Source organism: Curcuma longa, unplaced genomic scaffold (assembly GCF_044706935.1).
Source record: "Curcuma longa cultivar G26 ecotype Majalengka, Jawa Barat unplaced genomic scaffold, ITB_CL_G26_1.1 contig_25154, whole genome shotgun sequence".
Taxonomy (NCBI): Eukaryota; Viridiplantae; Streptophyta; class Magnoliopsida; order Zingiberales; family Zingiberaceae; genus Curcuma; species Curcuma longa.
The window spans coordinates 2,250-21,785 of record NW_027432663.1 but is presented as its reverse complement, the minus strand read 5'-3'; the positions used below and the strand labels follow the sequence as shown (position 1 = coordinate 21,785).

Below are 19,536 nucleotides of genomic sequence, written 5' to 3'. Positions count from 1 at the left end.
ATTTGATTCATCAAATACATGGTCTAATAACGAACGATTTCATTTTTTGCTATTTAAGATGTAAATTAATTTTAAAAAAAATAACTTAAATCATGGCATTCATGTATTTTAAATACTAATTACTTAGGAGTATCATCCCTCTTAGGGTATGCTTAGAATGTAAATTAACTTTGAAAAAAATAATTTAAATGGCATGCACGGAAACCTTCATCAATGTGTTAGAATGACGTGATAATCAAATATATTATCTAATAATGAACCATTTTATTTTTTGCTTACTAAATTAATTTTTTTAAAAAATACATCTTAAATGGCGTCGCCCGGACTCGAACCAGAGACCTTCAGTGTGTTAGATTGACGTGATAACCAACTACACCACGACACCATATTATTAATTAAACAAACTAGACTGATGTGATAACCAACTACACCATGACATCATGCTCAATAATTAAACAAACTTTTTTATCCTATTAAAAAAATATGATATTTTCCTTTATGAGAAAGCATCTCACATCTCCAAGAGTTACCGTTTACTCTATTTTGTTCCTTGTCTTGCTTGTTTATTTATTTAGGATTTAAATTAACTCTAAACAAACAAGTTAAGTGGCATTGCCTAAACTCGAACCAAAGTAACCAATTATACCATGACATCATACTAATGTTTGGAAGAAAGAGCATAAGATTTCTTGCTGAAGGGGACAAAGGTCTTCTTTTCCTGAGCAAGGAACTGTGATCATGGAGATCCTCATCATCTTCCATGGATCTCATCTCGTGCTTTCAGATGTAAATATGCTTCAAGCAAGCATTTCAATCCAATGCCATTTCGATTAAATACTGAATACTGAGCATGGTATCATGGTTTAGTTGATTATCACATCAATCTAACACACTGAAAATTTCCGGTTTGAGTTCGGGTGACGCCACTTAACTTATTATGTTCAAAGTTAATTTATATCTTAAACAGACAAAAACAAGTAAGTTAAGGAACAAAATAAAGTTTGAGGTTTTTTTAGAGTTAATTCCTCGTCAAGAGTCACCTTACCTCTTAGATTTATCAGTGTAAGTTGGATACTTGATAAAAATAAAATAAAATAAATTTTGGCCTTCAAGGCTATGATGCAACAATGATATGCTTTCTCATTCTATAATTAGATTCTCGGTAAAATATTATGGAAATTATATATGTTTTAATAGGTTGAAAAATTTTGTTCAATTAAAGCATGTTACCATGATGTAGTTGGTTATCATGTCAATAATTACTTCACTTCTTAGATTAATTGGTGTAAGTTGAATACTTAATATAAAAAAATAAAGTAAATTTTGACTCCAAAACTACAATGGTGAGATACTTCCGCATTGACAATGTATCAAAAATTTATCAATCCATCTGAGTATCACATAATTTATTAATGGACAAAAAATTAAAAGGCATTCTTAATTATCATTTTAATAAAGAGCACCGCTTTTAAATTAAAATAATACTCCATTATATTTTTCATACTCTTATTTCAATATTATTGTAATAATTATGGAGTACCTGCGAACCATCTTAAAATAAAACACTTCAATTTATCAAAAATATCATGCTTTAATGACTCCTATATGTAATATTATAATGAAATTTAAGTAATTTTAATTAACTTGCTAAATGTTTTTTACATATATAAAAGTATTGTATATGTAATTGATACGGTGGAGTCTCTAGACCAGCACGTGATTGCTGTTGGAACACCACGTGGCTATAAAATAGGAAAGAGAAGAATCATTAAGAAAGAAAGATCAGATAATATTCGAGAGGCGGATAATTGATAAACTTATACACTTCAGGTCCAGATGATAGTCATCCTTAAGGTCTAGGGCCTAACCTTTGCACCCGCTCACCATCACATACTAACGTCATCTTGGCCTCGAGTCCCAACTTCGATTTCCGACTTTAACACTTACTCGATATTACGAGTTGACCTCATCTTGGCTTCGAGTTTCGATCTCGAGTTTCGACCTCGGCACTTACTCGACATCATATGCCAACCTCATCTCGGCCTCGAGTCCCAACCTTGAGCTCCAGTCTCGGCACTTGCTTGGCATCACGAGTCGACCTCACCTCGGCATCGAGTCCTAACCTCAAGTTCTGGTCTCAGCACTTGACATCACGTGTCGACCTCATCTTAGCCTCGAGTCCCGATCTTAAGTTCCAGTCTTGGCATTTATTCGGTATCACGTGTCAACCTCATCTCGGCCTTGAGTCCCAACCTTGAATTTTGGCTCAGCACTTACTTGACATCACGTGCCGACCTCATCTCGGCCTCGAGTCTCGACCTCAAGCTCCAGCCTCGGCACTTGTTCGACATCACATGCCAACCTCATCTCGGCTTCGAGTCCCGACCTGGAGTTCTGACCTCAGCACTTGCTCGGCATCACGAGCCAACCTCATCTTGACTTTGAGTCCTGACCTCGAGTTCCGACCTCAGCACTTGCTCGACATTACAAGCTGACCTCATCTCGGCCTCGAGTTCTAACTCGGCACTTGCTCGGCATCACGAGCCGACCTCGTCTTGGCCTCAAGTCTGAACCTCAAGTTCCGACCTTAGTATTTACTCTACATCACATGTCGACCTCATCTCGACCTCAAGTCTCGACCTCGAGCTCCAGCCTCGGCACTTGTTTGACATCACGTGTCGACCTCATTTTGGCTTTAAGTCCCGACCTCGGCACTTGTTCGACATCACGTGTCGACCTCATCTCAGCTTTGAGTCCCGATCTCGAGTTCTGACCTTGGCACTTTCCCGGCATCACATAGCCGACATCATCTCGGATTCGAGTCCCGACCTCGAGTTCTAACCTCGACACTTGCTCGGCATCACGATCCGATCTCATCTCGGCCTCGAGTTTTAGCCTCGAGTTCCGACCTCGAGTTCCAACCTTGACACTTACTCGACATCACGTGCCAACCTTATCCTGGCCTCAGGTTCCAACCTTAGAGCCTGCTTGATCCTAGGAGCCGGTTGGCCCGTGCAATTAGGGAAGCCTAAGACTGTTTCTTCCGAAAAAAATAAGAAAATGTCCCAAAAGATACGGATAATTAGAATATTTATAAACTGAAATGGATATTTCAGAATATATCTTAAACAAATATTAACAACTCTATAAAAGGTGACCCATACTCATGGGCACAGGTATACATAAGTATTTAAACTTTTTTCTCATGCAGAACTAACTTGACCGTTGAAAGTCTTGCCGGAACCCATCTCCGGTGCCATTCTAATTCTCTTTTTGAGTGTTTTTCAAGTCCCTTCATCTCTCCGAGCGACTATCTTCGAGGAACATGCATGTCAGTAGTTCGTTGGTCGATGACTTGATCATCCACGGTATATTTGCTGGAACAAATTAGCACTGTCGAAAACTTGAGCCGAGATGCTGTGATGGCCAAGGAAGAATCATTGGTAAGCATGGCTATGCTGAGGAAAAAAGATGTGGTGACAAGATAATGGTCACGCCTAAGAAGATTAATGAATTAGTATTTCAAACAATATTAAAGGTACTACAACAACACTCATTATTACCTCTTTCAGGAGTTCCTTTACCTTCCCCGGATCCCTCTCCCCATTAGAAATTACCGTTACCATTGGATGGAAACATTGTTGGGTTACCATTGGATGGAAACATTGTTGGGATCGTTCCGGTATAATACGTATGTTTTCATACTTTAAAAATATGTACAGTAAAAATAAAATAATAATAATTATATAAATTATCACAACAATGATAAGCACAAGATTAAATCCTGCGGGAGGAATTTCGAAATCAGGAGAACACCCACCCTTTTCGGCTGCTTCAATATCGATCGTTCAACGATTATTTCATGCAAATCTACGGCAAAATAAATTCAAAAAATAAAAAGGAGTTAATTGCGATCTTTAATCACGTAGTGTCTGAAGATTTCCCATCGTGATCGTTCACCGGCGGGGACGCCGCCACGTCGCCGGCGCTGCCACTCGGCGACCTCTGATTCTGGAGGACTCGACCGTCTGCCGCGAACAAGTCGATGGCCCGCGCCGCCCGCTCTAGCACCGGAGGCATCCTCCCCGCGGCGGACTCGTCGACGAAGCCGCCGCCGAGATCCGCCGTGAACCTCTGCCTCGCAGCGTCGACCATCGCCTCCGGCGCGTCCAGCGCGCACAGGAAGCTCCGGTACCGGTCTCCGAACGCCTCGAGGGACGCGTCAGTCGCAGCCGTGCGCTCACCGCCGGCCGCCGCCTTCGCCTCGACTACCGCCTCTATCGCCGCCACGAAATCGTCGTATGCACGCCGCGCTTCCTCCACCGCTTTTTCCATGAAAACAGATCGCAGTGATCGCGGCTCCTAAATTGGGATTTTATATATCTTCTCGATCGAAAATAAATCAAGAAAAAATTAAGAAAATGGAAAAATAATAATGATTCATAATTTTCGGATAAACTTGAGCATGCATTTGTAAGGCAATTTAACGAAGAAAAAGAATGGCGATTAATTAAATTTTTATTAAAATAGGGGTAGAAAAATAAATAGCATTTTGCCGTTTTTAGAAGTTAATATTGCTTCTAACAAGTATTAATTTTAGTTTTCTTTCCTCTTCTCTATTAGGTTTGCAATTTTATTTTATTTTATTTTAATCATCAAGAATTGCTTTTAAAAATATCAATCATTCATTAAAAAAAATTATGTTGAAAATTTTAGAAGAGTACTTCATCCTATTTTTATTTAAAAATACTCTTATTTACAATAATTTTAATTAAAATTAAAATAATTTAAAAAAGAAAAAAAGCAGAACAATTTTTTAATTTTTTTCTAAAATTTATGAAAATAAATATAAGATTAGCTCTTTTAATTTTTGTCCATATATATATATATATATATATATATATATATATATATATATAAACAACAATTTACTAATTCTAACGTATAATCTTACCGATTAATTACTTTCTATTTTAAATATCTTTTTTAAACTCGTATTTCAGAATTTTAATGAGACTTTGAATGATCCTCATCCATTCTATTTTGGGAATGCAAAATAGAGCTTAACGTATTAAATTTTATGAAGATATGATTAATCATAAAATTTTCGAATGATTTTTGTAAGGAAGCTAGATTTAAAAAATTTCTATTCAAGATGAAGAGTTTGAATTCATATAATAATATATTTTATCTAGGATTTTGAATTCGTATAATAATATTATTAAAGGAGGTTTATTCTTATTTCCAAAAAATATATATTATGTTCCAAAAAACATTTCTATTTTTTAAGATAATTAGATTTTAGATTTCTATAAAAATAGAATCCAAAATTCACCGTCTTTAGAAAAGGAACACTAGAAAATATTTATTGATAAATAGTTTCAAAACTCCAACTCTTAAAAGACTAAAATAACCCTCAAAAGATAAATAAAGGATTAAACTTCTTCGAGGCCTCTGAAAAAGCTTTAAAATGCCATTTTTCGATATAAAACTAAGCTATTACAGGTTACACTCTATAACAAATGTAAATCTTTGAATGAATTTCAATTTGATATATTATAGGTCATGTGACTTAATCTGAGTTAAATGATCTCTTAAAATTTTATTATTTTACATCACATACCAATGATGTCATGCTAACTCGAGTTAAACATGGTAACAAAAAGAATCAACCGATCTTGGCAATCATGTCCCTTCTTAGATGTTAATAGAGATGTGGTAGTCAAAAGGGTTGCTATACTGCTCTACACTCCGTTCGAAGCTCTCCTACGTATAAAGTTTAATCTCATCCTTCTATCGTTCCCCAAATAGAACATAATCTAGCATTTGGCTAGCCCGAGCCTATCGTGGTAACAAAATGAATCAATTATGCTATGAACAGTTAGTCCATTCTAAGATATCTACATAGATGGGATAATGGAAAGGGTTATCATACTCCTCTATACTTAACTAGAAGCTCTCCTACCAATTGTAAATATGATTATGAAACTAATAATCATTTGATTAAATAGTCTAAGAATTACATCTAACAATTCTTTCACCAATACATAATACATATATATATATATATATATATATATATATATATATATATATATATATATATATATATATATATATATATATATATATATATATATATATATATATATATTGTTGCAACAATATTAAAAATGAAAAATATCAGCCAATACCATTTTGATTTTTTCCTTTAAAAGAAGTCTTTTCACACACAATAATTATAGACTTCCTTTTATTTTTATTTCCTCATAATAGTTATGCTCGTGCGAACAAAACCAACTTAACCCATACGCAGAGCTAGGGAGATCATGCTTGGTATGTTTACTTAGAGAGAATAACCAACCGAATGAATAAAAGATCGTTCTCATCTAACATTTGATTTATGTTAAAATTATCTAAAAATCAAGTTCCTCTTATTCATCAAGATATACTCATGGTGATCATATTGTCCAACTAAATTAGACAATTCTACCAATCTAATGTGTGATTGATCGTTAATTGACAATCTCTCCAATGTTACATTAATTCCTTTGTGAAATAATGAAAAGAATAACTCGAACAATCCACTCATGTCAATTCACCTCTTTAATTTCCGTTCCTTCCAAGTAAACAGATCCATGCAAGAGATCATCCGTGCCGGACAATATGGGTACAAATTGAACGGTCAGGATCAACCCATTGATTCGTTAGATTAAACCCTGCGGCTGTGAAGGAATTCGCGAAGCAGGAGGATACTACCCTTTTCATGCAATCTACTGTCTGAAGATTTTCCATCGTGGTCGTTAACCAGCGGGAAGACCGCCACGTCGCCGGCGACGCTGCTCGGTGACCTCTGATTATAGAGGACGCGGCGGTCCTTCGTGAATAAGTCAATGGTCGGAGGCGCCCGCTCAAACACCGGCGGCATCCTCCCAACGGCAGACTCGTCGACGAAGCCGCCGATCTCCGCCGTGAACCTCTGCTTCGAGGCGTCGACCGTAGCCTCCGGGGCGTCCAGCGCGCACAGGAAGCTCCGGTACTGGTCCCGGAGCGCCTCGAGGGCAGCTTCAGTCGCGGCCGTGCGCTCGCCGCAAGCCGCCGCCTTCGCCTCCACCACCGCTGCCATCGCCACCAAGAAGCCGTCGTACGCGCGCTGCGCTTCCTCCGCCGCTTTTTCCATGGCAAAAGACCGCAGATAGCTATCATAATTCCTAAACTGATATTATTTATATATCTTTTCGAACGAAACAGAATCAAGAAAAAATAACGGAAAAAAATAGTAATCCGTAATATTCGGCTAAACTTGCGGACTTTTTGAAGGCAATTTAACGGAAAAAAAGAATGGAAATTAATTAAATTTTGAATAAAATAAGAAATAGCATTTTCCTATTTTTAGAAGTTAATATTACAATTAAAATACCCTTCTAACAAGTTATTTCCTTCCTCTCTTCTATTAGGTTTGCAAAATTTTTTTTATTTTAATCATAAAAAATTGTTTTAAAAAAATATTAATGCAATGCCATATATATATATATATATATATATATATGTATAACAAAAATAAAAGAATAACACTTGGTTTCATTCATTAAAAAATTTATGTTGAAAATATTAAAAGGGCATATTCTTATTTTCATCTAATTTTTTATTTAAAAAATACTCTTGTTTATAATAATTTTAATTGAAATTAATAAAAAAGAATAATTTAAAGAGAAAAAAATAGGGTACAACGTTTTTTGTATGATAATTAAAAATAAGATAAGTTCTTTTAATTTTCATCCATATACACATACAAAAGCATATGAAGAATAATAGTATATATATAGTATGTGTAATTTATTTTAAAATAATTTACTAATTCTAACGTATAATCTTACTGATCAAGCACTCTCTATTTTAAATATCTTTCATTAAACTCATATTTCAGAAATTTAATGAGATTTTGAAGGATTCTCATCTTCTATTTTGAAAATTGATGCGAATTAGAACTGATTGTATTAAATTTTATGAAGATTTTATTAATCATAAATTTTTCGAATGATTTTTTGTAAGCAAGCTAGATTAAAAAAATTTATAGTCAAGACAGAAAGTTTGAATAAAATATTTCTATTTTATTTATCTAATAGCAGAATCGCCTAAGTATATATAAAGTTTAACCTCATCCTTATACCCTTCCCTAAATAGAACATAATCTCACATCTAATTAGCTCTGAGCCTATCAATAACAAAATGGATCAACCAAGTTAGGTATAATCATGCCTATTCCGAGATATGTACATAGATGTGGTGGTCGAAAGCGTTACCATACTCCTCTTCTGCAAAAAGGTGGATCCGCCACCTTAGCGGCCCCACACGATCGGCCCCATGATCATCTGTGAGGAGGGAAATCGAGAAAGTGCAGTTGGTCACGACGCAGGAGGGTATTGCCTGGCTTCGCCAGTATTCGAACCCTTGCCCTCTTCTGTAAGTCTGCTGCGTCGTTACCATACTCCTCTACATTTAACTTGATGCTCTCCTACCAATTTCAAATATGAAGATATAATTAATAATCGTTTGATCGAATAGCAAGTTCATTATAGTATCTTGATCGAATAGCATGCTTTTGTTTTATGTTACCATATTCCTCATGACTAATTTTTCTTCAAATATTTTTAAAAAATTCATTATAAAAAAATTTTATGCTGAATTTTGAAATAAAATTTTTTTCATCACAAAATTGAGTCAGAATCATCGATTTTTGACAAAAGAGGAGAGCAAATAAAAAAATTAACAGAATAAAATAAATCAAATTTATAATTCTAAAGATTCATTTGTTATATATGAGAGAGACTTAATCAATATTAACGAGCATACACATAAAATAATAATTTTTTAATAAATACTAAGTTGTTAATTTATTTTAAATTATTAGATTATTTCTAACAATAATTTTTTTAACTAAGAAAATGGGAAAGAGCCATTATTTATAGATTTTACTTGTATATTTCAAAAGAAATATAAGACTTGGAACAGGATAGAGCTAGAGCAATTAAGATTTAGATTAAATTTGGATCTTAATTTCTAATTTAATTTGATTCTAATATCTACTCTATCTAACTTATTAAATTTGTTTCTGTTATAATATATGAGAAATATGATGAGCTAGAGGTAGCACAGAGAAATTTTTTTGGCGCCGTTGCGAGGGATTGATAGAGGTGTTAGGTAGTTTTAGTTTATTTTTACTTTAAATTTGGCTTGTCAGGGGTAAAACTGTCCAATTAGTTCTACATTGTGCTAAATTGTTTATTTTGATTTTGATTGACTTCAAATTTGGTAGATTGAAAGAAAACGACCTAGGAAATAATACTCACCACCTTCGGCTGTGAAATAAAGTCATTTTTGCCCAATTTCCCTCCTTTAGACAACCTTTTTATTTTTGTAAATTTTTTTTTCTATTTTTAATTTCATTTTCATTAACTTTTATTGCTGTGGTGGTCACAAAAATTAAAAAATTTATTAGGTGCTTCAATTCATTTTTTTTACAATTACTCTCTCATGCATGGATTTATTAGTGTTACACTTTTTTCTTGACGGGAATGACTTGTGATAGAATGAGTTTTGTTTATCTCGATGAAATGGGGGGTATCATTGCCAAAACTTTTTTACCATGTTTAGTAGTTTTTCGGTGGCTTCTCTTGCATTGCTGGGAATGAGTGGTTTTGTTGCAGAATCATTAGTTTTTTTTTTTTTGGAATAATTACTAGTAAAAGATTTCTTTTAATATAAAAAATACTAATTACTTTTGTAATGGCAATAGGAATGATATTAACTCCTATTTATTTATTATCTATGTTACGTCAGATGTTCTACGGATACAAGTTATTTCATGTTACAAATTCTCATTTTTTGGATTCTGGACCACGAGAACTATTTGTTTCAATCTGTATCTTTTTACCCATACTAGGGATGGGTATTTATCCTGATTTCAGTCTCTCGTTATTAGTTGATAGGGTACAAGCTATACTATCTAATTATTTTTATCGATAGTCTTTTATTAAAAATATGGAAATCTATTTTTTTTGTCCTTTTATTTTCCGCTTTTAAACACCGAACAATGCAAAAGAACTAAAAAGTGCTAATGATGATAATGATGGATTTGAGCCGATCTGTTGGGAATGATTTGAATATATGATTGGAGGCGAGTGGGGGATCCAAAGGGGAGGGAAGGATATTGGAAATAGATTATTTAAGCAGAATTCATGGAGTTGCTGATACATCTTCAACCCCACCAGCAGTAGTAAGAGCATAAATAGAAAACCTAACTAAAGAAGTTAGCAATTTGAAAGGGATAATATTGCAAAGAGATCAAGAAATGATAGAAATACTTCGACAATAGGATATCATAATGCAACATTTTCAGTTAGGTTTCGCTCCGAGTTAGATTCTTTTTGGTTTTGGTGATGGCTGTGATGATGATGATTCTTCATAAGTCTAGTTGTGTATAAATTTTATTTTTCTTAGAATTCATGTTTTGAACATGTTTTTATCATTGATTAGTACTATTATTTTGGGTTACAATAGAGTTGGTGAGATCAAGGATAGTAGTGAAGTAATTATTAAGTATTTACATATTATAGTTATTTTGTATGAAATGATATTTTTTATATTTTATTTTATGATGTAGAAAAAGAAAAGAAGTATGGAAGGATCAAAAAGTGGAGCAGAAAGTATTTGTCAAGGACGATGATATTTTTGCATTTGGTCATTGTTTTGAGAGTTTGATATGAGATGTTTTGATATGAATATGTTGGTGTATTCTTGGATATGCTTAATTTTTTTGATAGTGATTTGTATTATGAGGACTTGCTTGTTTAGAATGATGTTGGATGTTTGTTTGTAAATATGTTTATTTGTTTTGAATGATACTGATGTTGGATGGATGTTTGTTTGTAAATACGTTTGTTTGTTTTGAATGATAATGATGTTGGATTGTTAAATGTGGATCAGTATTGTGTTAGATCAATGATGTTATATGTTGGATTGATTGAGAATTGTTTATATATTGGATTAATTAAGCATTGTACAAGGAGAGTTGGTTGATTGTTTATGTAAATATGGTTGGAGAATGAAATAGGATGATTGTTGAGAAAAATTATTTCATTTTGCGATGAATTTTATGACGAATAAGATTTTATCGCAAAGTTATCGCAATTCTATTGTGTATCGAAACTTTGGCGATGAAAATTAATTTTCATCGTCAAATTGACAACGAAAACCTAGTTTCGCTGCAAAATCAGTGACGAAATCATTTTTCGTCACTGATTTCGACGAAAATAATTCGTCGGCAATTTGCGACGAATATTTTTTTCCTAATTAGCGATAAAAAAAATATTTTTATCGTAAATTTTACAACGAATAATATTTTTCATCGCAGATTATCGATTAGTAAATTTTACGATGAAAATCTCGTCATAATTTTACAACAAATTTGACGACGAAAATTGAATTCGTTATCAAATTGATAACGTATTTAAATTTTTTCATCGCAGAATTTTACGATAAGTTATTATCTACAAAAATTTTTGTTACAATTTTGCAACAAATTTGACGACGAAAACTGAATTCGTCATCAAATTGATGATGCATTTAAATTTTTTCGTCGCAGAATTTTACGATAATTTATTATTTACAAAAAAATTTTCATCATCAATTTCATCACGAAATAATTTTAAGATGAATTTATTTTTTAAATTCATTATAAATTTCATCTTAAAACGTCTTAATATTTCTAATGAATTAAGACTTCTTTTTATTTTTATTTCCTCGTAATAGTTATGCTCGTTCAAACAAAGCCAACTTAACCCACAAGCAGAGGGAGATCATGCTTGGTATGTTTACTTAGAAAGAATAACCAATCGATTGAATAAAAGATCATTCTCATCTAACATTTGGTTTATGTTAAAATTATGTAAAAAATCAAGTTCCTCTTATTCGTCAAGAATTGTCCGACTAAACTAGACAATTCTATCAATCTAATGTGTGATTGATTGTTAATTGATAATCTCGCCAATGTTACATTCCTTCGTGAAATAATGAAAAGAATAACTCGAACAATCCACTCATGTCAATTCACCTCTTTAATTTTCGTTCCTTCCAAGTAAACAGGTCCATGCAAGAGATCATCCGTGCCGGACAATATGGGTACAAATTGAACGGTCAGGATCAACCCATTGATTCGTTAGATTAAACCCTGCGGCTGTGAAGGAATTCGCGAAGCAGGAGGATACCCCTTTTCATGCAATCTACAGTCTGAAGATTTTCCATCGTGGTCGTTAACCAGCGGGAAGACCGCCACGTCGCCGGCGACGCTGCTCGGTGACCTCTGATTATAGAGGACGCGGCGGTCCTTCGTGAACAAGTCAATGGTCGGAGGCGCCCGCTCAAACACCGGCGGCATCCTCCCAACGGCAGACTCGTCGACGAAGCCGCCGATCTCCGCCGTGAACCTCTGCTTCGAGGCGTCGACCGTAGCCTCCGGGGTGTCCAGCGCGCACAGGAAGCTCCGGTACTGGTCCCGGAGCGCCTCGAGGGCCGCTTCAGTCGCGGCCGTGCGCTCGCCGCAAGCCGCGGCGTTCGCCTCCACCACCGCTGCCATCGCCACCACGAAGCCGTCGTACGCGCGCTGCGCTTCCTCCGCCGCTTTTTCCATGGCAAAAGAGACCGCAGCTATCATACTTCCTAAACTGCTAGTCTTTATATATCTTCTCGAACCAAAAAAATCAAGAAAAAATAACGGAAAAAAATGGAAATCCGTAATATTCGGCTAAACTTGCGGACTTTTTAACGAAAAAAAGAATGGAAATTAATTAAATTTTAAATAAAATAAGAAATAGCATTTTCCTATTTTTAGAAGTTAATATTACAAAAATACCCTTCTAACTAGTTATTAGTTTAAAATTTTCTTCCTCTCTTCTATTAGGTTTGCAAATTTATTTTATTTTAATCATCAAAAATTGTTTTAAAAAAATATTAATGCAATGTCATATATATATATATATATATATATATATATAGCAAAAATAAAAGAATAACACTTATTTTCATTCATTAAAAAATTTATGTTGAAAATATTAATTAAAAGGGTATTCTTATTTTCATCTAATTTTTTATTAAAAAATACTCTTGTTTATAATAAATTTAATTAAAATTAATAAAAAAGAATAATTTAAAAAGGAAAAAAATAGGGTACAACGTTTTTTTACTTCTTTTCAATTTATGATAATAAAAAATAAGATAAGTTCTTTTAATTTTCATCCATATACGCATACAAATGCATATATGAAAAATAGTATATATAGTGTATGTGTAATTTATTAAAAAAATAATTTTACTGATCAATCACTCTCTATTTTAAATATCTTTCATTAAACTCGTATTACAGAATTTTAATGAGACTTTGAATGATTCTCATCCATTCTATTTTTTGGAAATTGATGCGAATTAGAACTGAATGTATTAAATTTTATGAAGATTTTATTAATCATAAATTTTTCGAATGATTTTTTTTGTAAGCAAGCTAGATTTAAAAAAATTTGTAGTCAAGACAGAAAGTTTAAATAAAATATTTCTAATTTTTTTGTATCTAATAGCAGAATCGCTCATGTATATATAATGTTTAACCTCATCTTTTTACCCTTCCATAAATAGAACATAGCCTATCAATAACAAAATGGATCAACCAAGCTAGGCACAATCGTGCCTATTCGGAGATATTTACAAGATGTGGTGGTCGAAAGGGTTACCATACTCCTCTACACTTAACTCCACGCTCTCCTACTAATTTCAAATATGACTATACAATTAATAATCGTTTGATCTAATAGTATAAGAATTACATCTAACAATTATATATGCACGCACACGCTTTCGCAACGTCCAATCTCGAAGCAAGAGTTTGAAAGAGGAGAAATCTATTTCTACAAATAAATTCTTTATATTTTCTTTGTTTCAGTTTTAATTTTTATTGTAATATTTATTATAAGTGCTTTTCATTCGTATAGATAAAATTTAAAAATAAAATTATGAGAATTTAAGTTCAAAATGGATAATATCATACCATTATAGAGATATGTTAATTTTATTAATTTTAATAAGCTCAATATATGTTGATTCTATCGATTTTAATAAATTTAAAAATATATGTTATTCCTTAAGAAAAAATGAATAATGTAAAATTGAAAGATATGAGATAAAACTACTAAGACTAGACTTTGATAAAGGAATAGTGGAGCGTTATGAATCAAATAAAATCTTAAAAAAGGAAGGAACGTGCCACGAAGTCAAAGGTGACCAGCCACTAAAGATTCCCATTGGATTCCCAAAAGGAGGTCCGGAAGCGCTGGTCCAAAAGGCAAAGCTTGGTCAGTCCTCCGGTACACCAAATCTCCTTCGATTTCCTCAAATCTTACAACTGGCCTTTGTCTCTCCCTCTTTATTCTCCAATAATAAGATTTTGTTTTATATAAATGTTCGGACTTTGTCCACGTAATCTTAAAATTATATGTAATTTAAAATGAACTATAAAATTTTTATCTCGCTCCCTCTCCATTTTTTGCCTTCTTGCTCCCATGGCGTTTAGTCCAATCAAGAGCATGTCTACTCTGATACCAATTGCAGATCAGTGCGCACTAAAAAGGGTGAATAGCGCTCGTTGTTCGCTTACTTTGTCAAATAAACTAGCAGTGAATATTAAATACAACATAGGGGGCTTACAAATTTTACTTGGTTACTAATCTCCTAGGGTTAGTGTGTCTAAGGCCTATGTACGGGAAGATACCCGTCTATTAATCGTCTTCTTTCTGGAACTTTTATAGATGTGGAGAAACTTGTCTTACAATCCAAAATATAATAGAAATGAATTACAAGACAATAAGACTTAATATAAACAAACCACCCGTGTAGCCGCTCTAGAAGTCCTTAAGCGTAGCTCACCCTTCCTAGAGCTTCTCCGATTGCACAAGTAGGACGTCATTCACGTTCAACAGCACCGCAGGACGATAGCATTGTGGAGAATTAAGGTTATCCTTTGTATTGCACGTTGAGGCCCTTATAAAAATACTTTCGAGCGCTCCGAACCGATCTGATCTGATTCCATCGATTTTTATCGGGGTTAATTCGCCCTTATCTGAGCATCTGGACCAACCAGGGGTGCTTGGACCCATTTGGGCGCCTGGAGTAACATCTGGGCACTCGGATCCATTCAACTCAGGTTTGACCTGAGTTAACTCCGGACTTGGTTCGACTGCTTTTGTTTGCTCCTCTTATGCTTCCTCAGTCTTGCTTCCAACTCTTGCTTCCTACAAGCTCAGCATACAATAAATAAGCAACCTAAGCATACCTGTAGTTTGTCTGACCTACTAGGTTTACCTAAGTCTTACCCTGTAGGTGTAACCTACTATGCTTACCCATGTCTAACTTCTAGTTAGGACTAGTCACTCAGTAGACTTTCTATCTGCCAAACATCCAGTTACTCTTGACCTTCTTGGACTTCTCTTTTTCTAACTTCCAGTTAGGACGTCCTTGCCCAGCTTCACTCACCAGGATTTCCTTGCCTAGCTTCACTCACCAAGTCTTCCTTGCATAACCTACAACCAGGACTTCCTTTGCCTAACCTCCAGCTAGGACTTCTCCTAATTAGCCTCCAATTAGGACTTCTCCTTGCCCGATCAAATAGACTAGGACTTCTTTGTCTGGTCTAATAGACTAGGATTTTTTATCCGGTCTAATTGACTAGGACTTCTTTGCCTGATCCAACAGACTAGGATTTCTTGTCCGGTCCAACTGACTAGGACTTTTTGCTAATCTTCTAGTCAACTTTGACTTGACTAAACTTCACTCACATTCAAATATTAGATAATGTTTGGATCAACTCTTGGTCAAACTGATCAAACCTAGGTATATTGTTAAACATCGAAACCCTGAAGGTAGACTCGTGCTCCCTACACCAACAATGAGCACTCTTAGATATCTCACGTCTCAATCTCTCCTCCTTTTGCACACATTAAGCAATAAGCTTATTTAATATCCACTATTCCATTTGAGATTATAAGATATCTTAAAAAGTGTGAATTGTGCAGGGAGAGACATCATGATAAAATACACTAACATACTCTCAGACATTTCGATATAGCAAGATGAGACATTTCCATAATGTACTTCCTTATACTTCTCTTACCATTATACGACATTGAGACACATTGAGATAAGCTGGTTATAAGCAGTCTATGACAAATCACTTATTGTTCACATGAGCATACGGAGACTTATTCATAGCTATATTGATTTATGTTGATGATATGATAATCACAACACTACAAAAAAAATCATAAAATAGCAACGGAATTAGAGACAAAATTTTCTTCCGTCGCTATAATTAGAGACGGAATATTAATTTCCGTCTCTAATTATAGCGACGGGATTTATTTCCGTCGCTAATTAGAGACGGAATTAATATTCCGTCGCTAATTAGAGACGGAAATTAATATTCCGTCTCTAATTATAGCGACGGAAGAAAATTCCGTCGCTAAAGTCGCGATTTTAGGGCTCCGCCGACCCTTTTCTTCGTGCGCGCGCGTTTCGTCATTCTCTCCTCCGGCACTACTCTCCGCCGGCGTTCTCTTGCAGCCGGCGTTCTCTCTTCCAACGTTCTCTCCTCCGGCACTACTCTCCTCCGGCGTTCTCTCGCGGTCGGCGTTCTCTCCTCCGGCGTTCTCTCCTCTAGCGTTCTCTCCTCCGGCATAGTCGCAGCCCACGGGGCCTTTCTCTCCTCTAGGTTTCTTCTTCGCGAGCGATTCAGGTTTCCGCGAATCTTCGCGACCCTGACCGCGTTCTTCGCCTCCCGCCTCCGCCCATTCTTTGCCTCCCGCCTTCGCCGAGGACTCCTCCAGAGCTCGCCCAGCCCAGCCCAGCCGCCGAGGTCTCCTCCCGTGCTCGCCGAGGTCTCCTCCAGAGCTCGCTGCCCGGCCGCCCGCCTAGCAATCCGCAGCGCCTATTCCCTCCCTTTGTAGTGGCAAGCAGAGGTAAAAATTTGAAGGCAGAAATTTTAGACCTAAATATTTGTACCCTAAATTGCTTAGGCATAAGTAGAGAAATTTTAGACCTGTTGCTACTGAGTTTGTATCAGCCGGCCTGCCAGAGTTCTCTTACCTCGGCTGGGGTCATTGGTTTACCTTAAGGGATTTGGAAATTGCAACCAATCGATTTGTCCCAACTATTTAGTACTTGGCTATATTGATTTTGTCATGTACGCCACAAGTATTGAGGTTGGTTTTTGGCATAGCCGTTCACAGGGCTAATCAAACTAAGACACTACTTCTTGAAGCACTTTGCAATTTTACATAAATTATAGAATATAGATACCAAAAATGTGGAATTCGATTTGTCCCAACTATTTAGTACTTGGCTATATAAATTGTATCACTCCATTGAACTTTTATGCAAGGCTACACTACTAGTATTCAAATCAATAAAATTCATTTTTTATGACATTGATAAATGTTTTCTCTGGTCTCTATTCCCCTTGCACATTCTGCTCTAATTGATCTAAGTCTTCTAACTATAAAATCTATTTGTCACTTTTGGATGCACATAAGATGGTTGCTCACTCTTTTATTCAGTTTCTCTTGTTTTTTGTGTGTAAGGGCAAGTATTTGACTTAAAGATGTGCTCCATCACATTTGATCGGATACTTAAAGATGTCTTCCCTTAGATTTTCCATCTTGAGGGGAAAAAAACTAGTGTAAGTTTGCTCCAAATTCATAATCCTGGATTCACCTCACTGTTTCAAATCTTTTGTACACTCGTTCCTTCTTCAAAAATGAAAACACTCTCTGCATGTTCACAGGGATCTAAAAGGATTCTCTCTACAAGGAACTTTGGCACCTGAGATTGGGAAGCTTAGACACTTGAAAGCTCTGTAAGTAGCATCTTTTTTTTCCATATTCAACTTAAGGAGAAGAAAAGTGGTCCTTCTCCTTAGGGAGAACTCCTTTTTTCTACTTCCCTTTATATGATAATTTGACAATGAAATTCTTTAGTTAACCAATACATATTAGTTAACCAATACTTCCCTTTATGCAGGTATTGCTTATTCATCTATGCTTTTATAACATGGAATTATCTATTGATGTTTTATGCAGGTATTGCTTATTCATCAAACATTAATAAGAAAGTATCAAACTCCAAAATTAAACACATCCTACTTACATCCATATAAACACATCAAATTTATAATCAAATTATGCAAAAACAAAATTAGACTTAGAGAGATAAGAAAGGAAGTAGCTTTAGAGAGATATCTGTGCTGGAAATTGTGTTCTTTCCTCACCATCAGTCCATGCATATGAGTTGATGTTTATCTGGCCACGGCTTGTGGCCTCAAAGATGCCATGTAATAGATCAAGTAATGGCCTGCCGGGGCAATGACCATTACTATCCTTCCCTTAACTCCACTACATGGCATCTTTGAGGCCACAAGCCGTGGCCAGATAAATATCAACTCATATGCATGGACTGATGGTGATGAAAGAACACAATTTCCAGCACAAATATCTCTTTAAAGCTACTTCCTTTCTTATCTCTCTAAGTCTAATTTTGTTTTTGTATAATTTGATTATAAATTTGATATGTTTATATGAATGTAAGTAGGATGTGTTTAATTTTGGAGTTTGATACTTTCTTATTAATGTTTGATGTGGATCAATAGCTGTCTGCAAGGTATGTTAGTATTTCTATTACTTAGGATTTTTTTAAGTTATTACTTGTAAAGATTTATTTTTCAAATAGGTTGTTATAATTACATTATTACTAACCTATCTTATTTTCTTTTTGTAGGATCTTCTATTTTGGCTGGGCTCGTTTTTGTAAGATTTTATATTTAGATATTGTATTCAGATATTGTATTCAAATGCGCATTTTTCAAATAGGTTGTTATAATTAAATTATTACTAACCTATTTTTATTGTCTTTTTGTAGGATCTTCTCTTTTGGTTGGGCTTGTTTAGATAAGTTTTTGATATATTATTGTATTTTGTAGGATCAGTGTATCTAAAGATTTGTGTTGTATTCAGATATTATTGTATTCAGATTGTATTACTATTGTATTCAGATATATTGACATGTCGTGTATTCAAATATTGTATTAGTATTTTATTTTATTATTATTGGGTTATTAATGTATTACTGTTATATTTGTTTGATTGATATACAAACAGGAAATTCAAAAAAAAATTAAAATATATAAAAAAATAAATTATTAGCGACGGAATTTATCATTTCGTTGCTAATAAATGATTTTTTTTAAATTTTTTTTAAAAATTAGAGACGGAATTTAAATTTCTGTCTCTAATTAGAGACGGAATTTATAATTCCGTCTAAAATTAGAGACGGTTTATTATTTTCCGTCGCTAATTTTAGAGACGGAAATTTAAATTCCGTCTCTAATTCTTAGAGACGGATTATTATTTCCGTCGCTAATTTTAGAGACGGAAATTTAAATTC

At 34.6% G+C, this 19,536-nt stretch overlaps 3 protein-coding genes, 1 long non-coding RNA gene and 1 other non-coding gene across 5 annotated transcripts; 1 reads left to right on the top strand and 4 right to left on the bottom strand.

The window, feature by feature from the left end:
* Positions 1 to 311: 311 nt before the first annotated feature.
* Positions 312 to 385, bottom strand: TRNAV-AAC (transfer RNA valine (anticodon AAC)). Its single transcript has one exon. It is a non-coding gene; the product is annotated as a tRNA-Val (tRNA).
* Positions 386 to 3,921: 3,536 nt separating this feature from the next.
* LOC141818516 (mediator of RNA polymerase II transcription subunit 32-like) lies at positions 3,922 to 4,335 on the bottom strand. The gene has a single exon (XM_074706003.1). The coding sequence runs from the start codon at positions 4,333 to 4,335 to the stop codon at positions 3,922 to 3,924; it is 414 nt and encodes a 137-aa protein (XP_074562104.1).
* Positions 4,336 to 6,712: 2,377 nt separating this feature from the next.
* Positions 6,713 to 7,180, bottom strand: LOC141818515 (mediator of RNA polymerase II transcription subunit 32-like). Its single transcript, XM_074706002.1, has one exon. The coding sequence runs from the start codon at positions 7,178 to 7,180 to the stop codon at positions 6,713 to 6,715; it is 468 nt and encodes a 155-aa protein (XP_074562103.1).
* Positions 7,181 to 12,217: 5,037 nt separating this feature from the next.
* Positions 12,218 to 12,688, bottom strand: LOC141818517 (mediator of RNA polymerase II transcription subunit 32-like). Its single transcript, XM_074706005.1, has one exon. The coding sequence runs from the start codon at positions 12,686 to 12,688 to the stop codon at positions 12,218 to 12,220; it is 471 nt and encodes a 156-aa protein (XP_074562106.1).
* Positions 12,689 to 18,719: 6,031 nt separating this feature from the next.
* LOC141818514 (uncharacterized) lies at positions 18,720 to 19,102 on the top strand. Its single transcript, XR_012600970.1, has 3 exons — positions 18,720 to 18,753; positions 18,871 to 18,899; positions 19,012 to 19,102. It is a non-coding gene; the product is annotated as an uncharacterized LOC141818514 (long non-coding RNA).
* Positions 19,103 to 19,536: the final 434 nt, after the last annotated feature.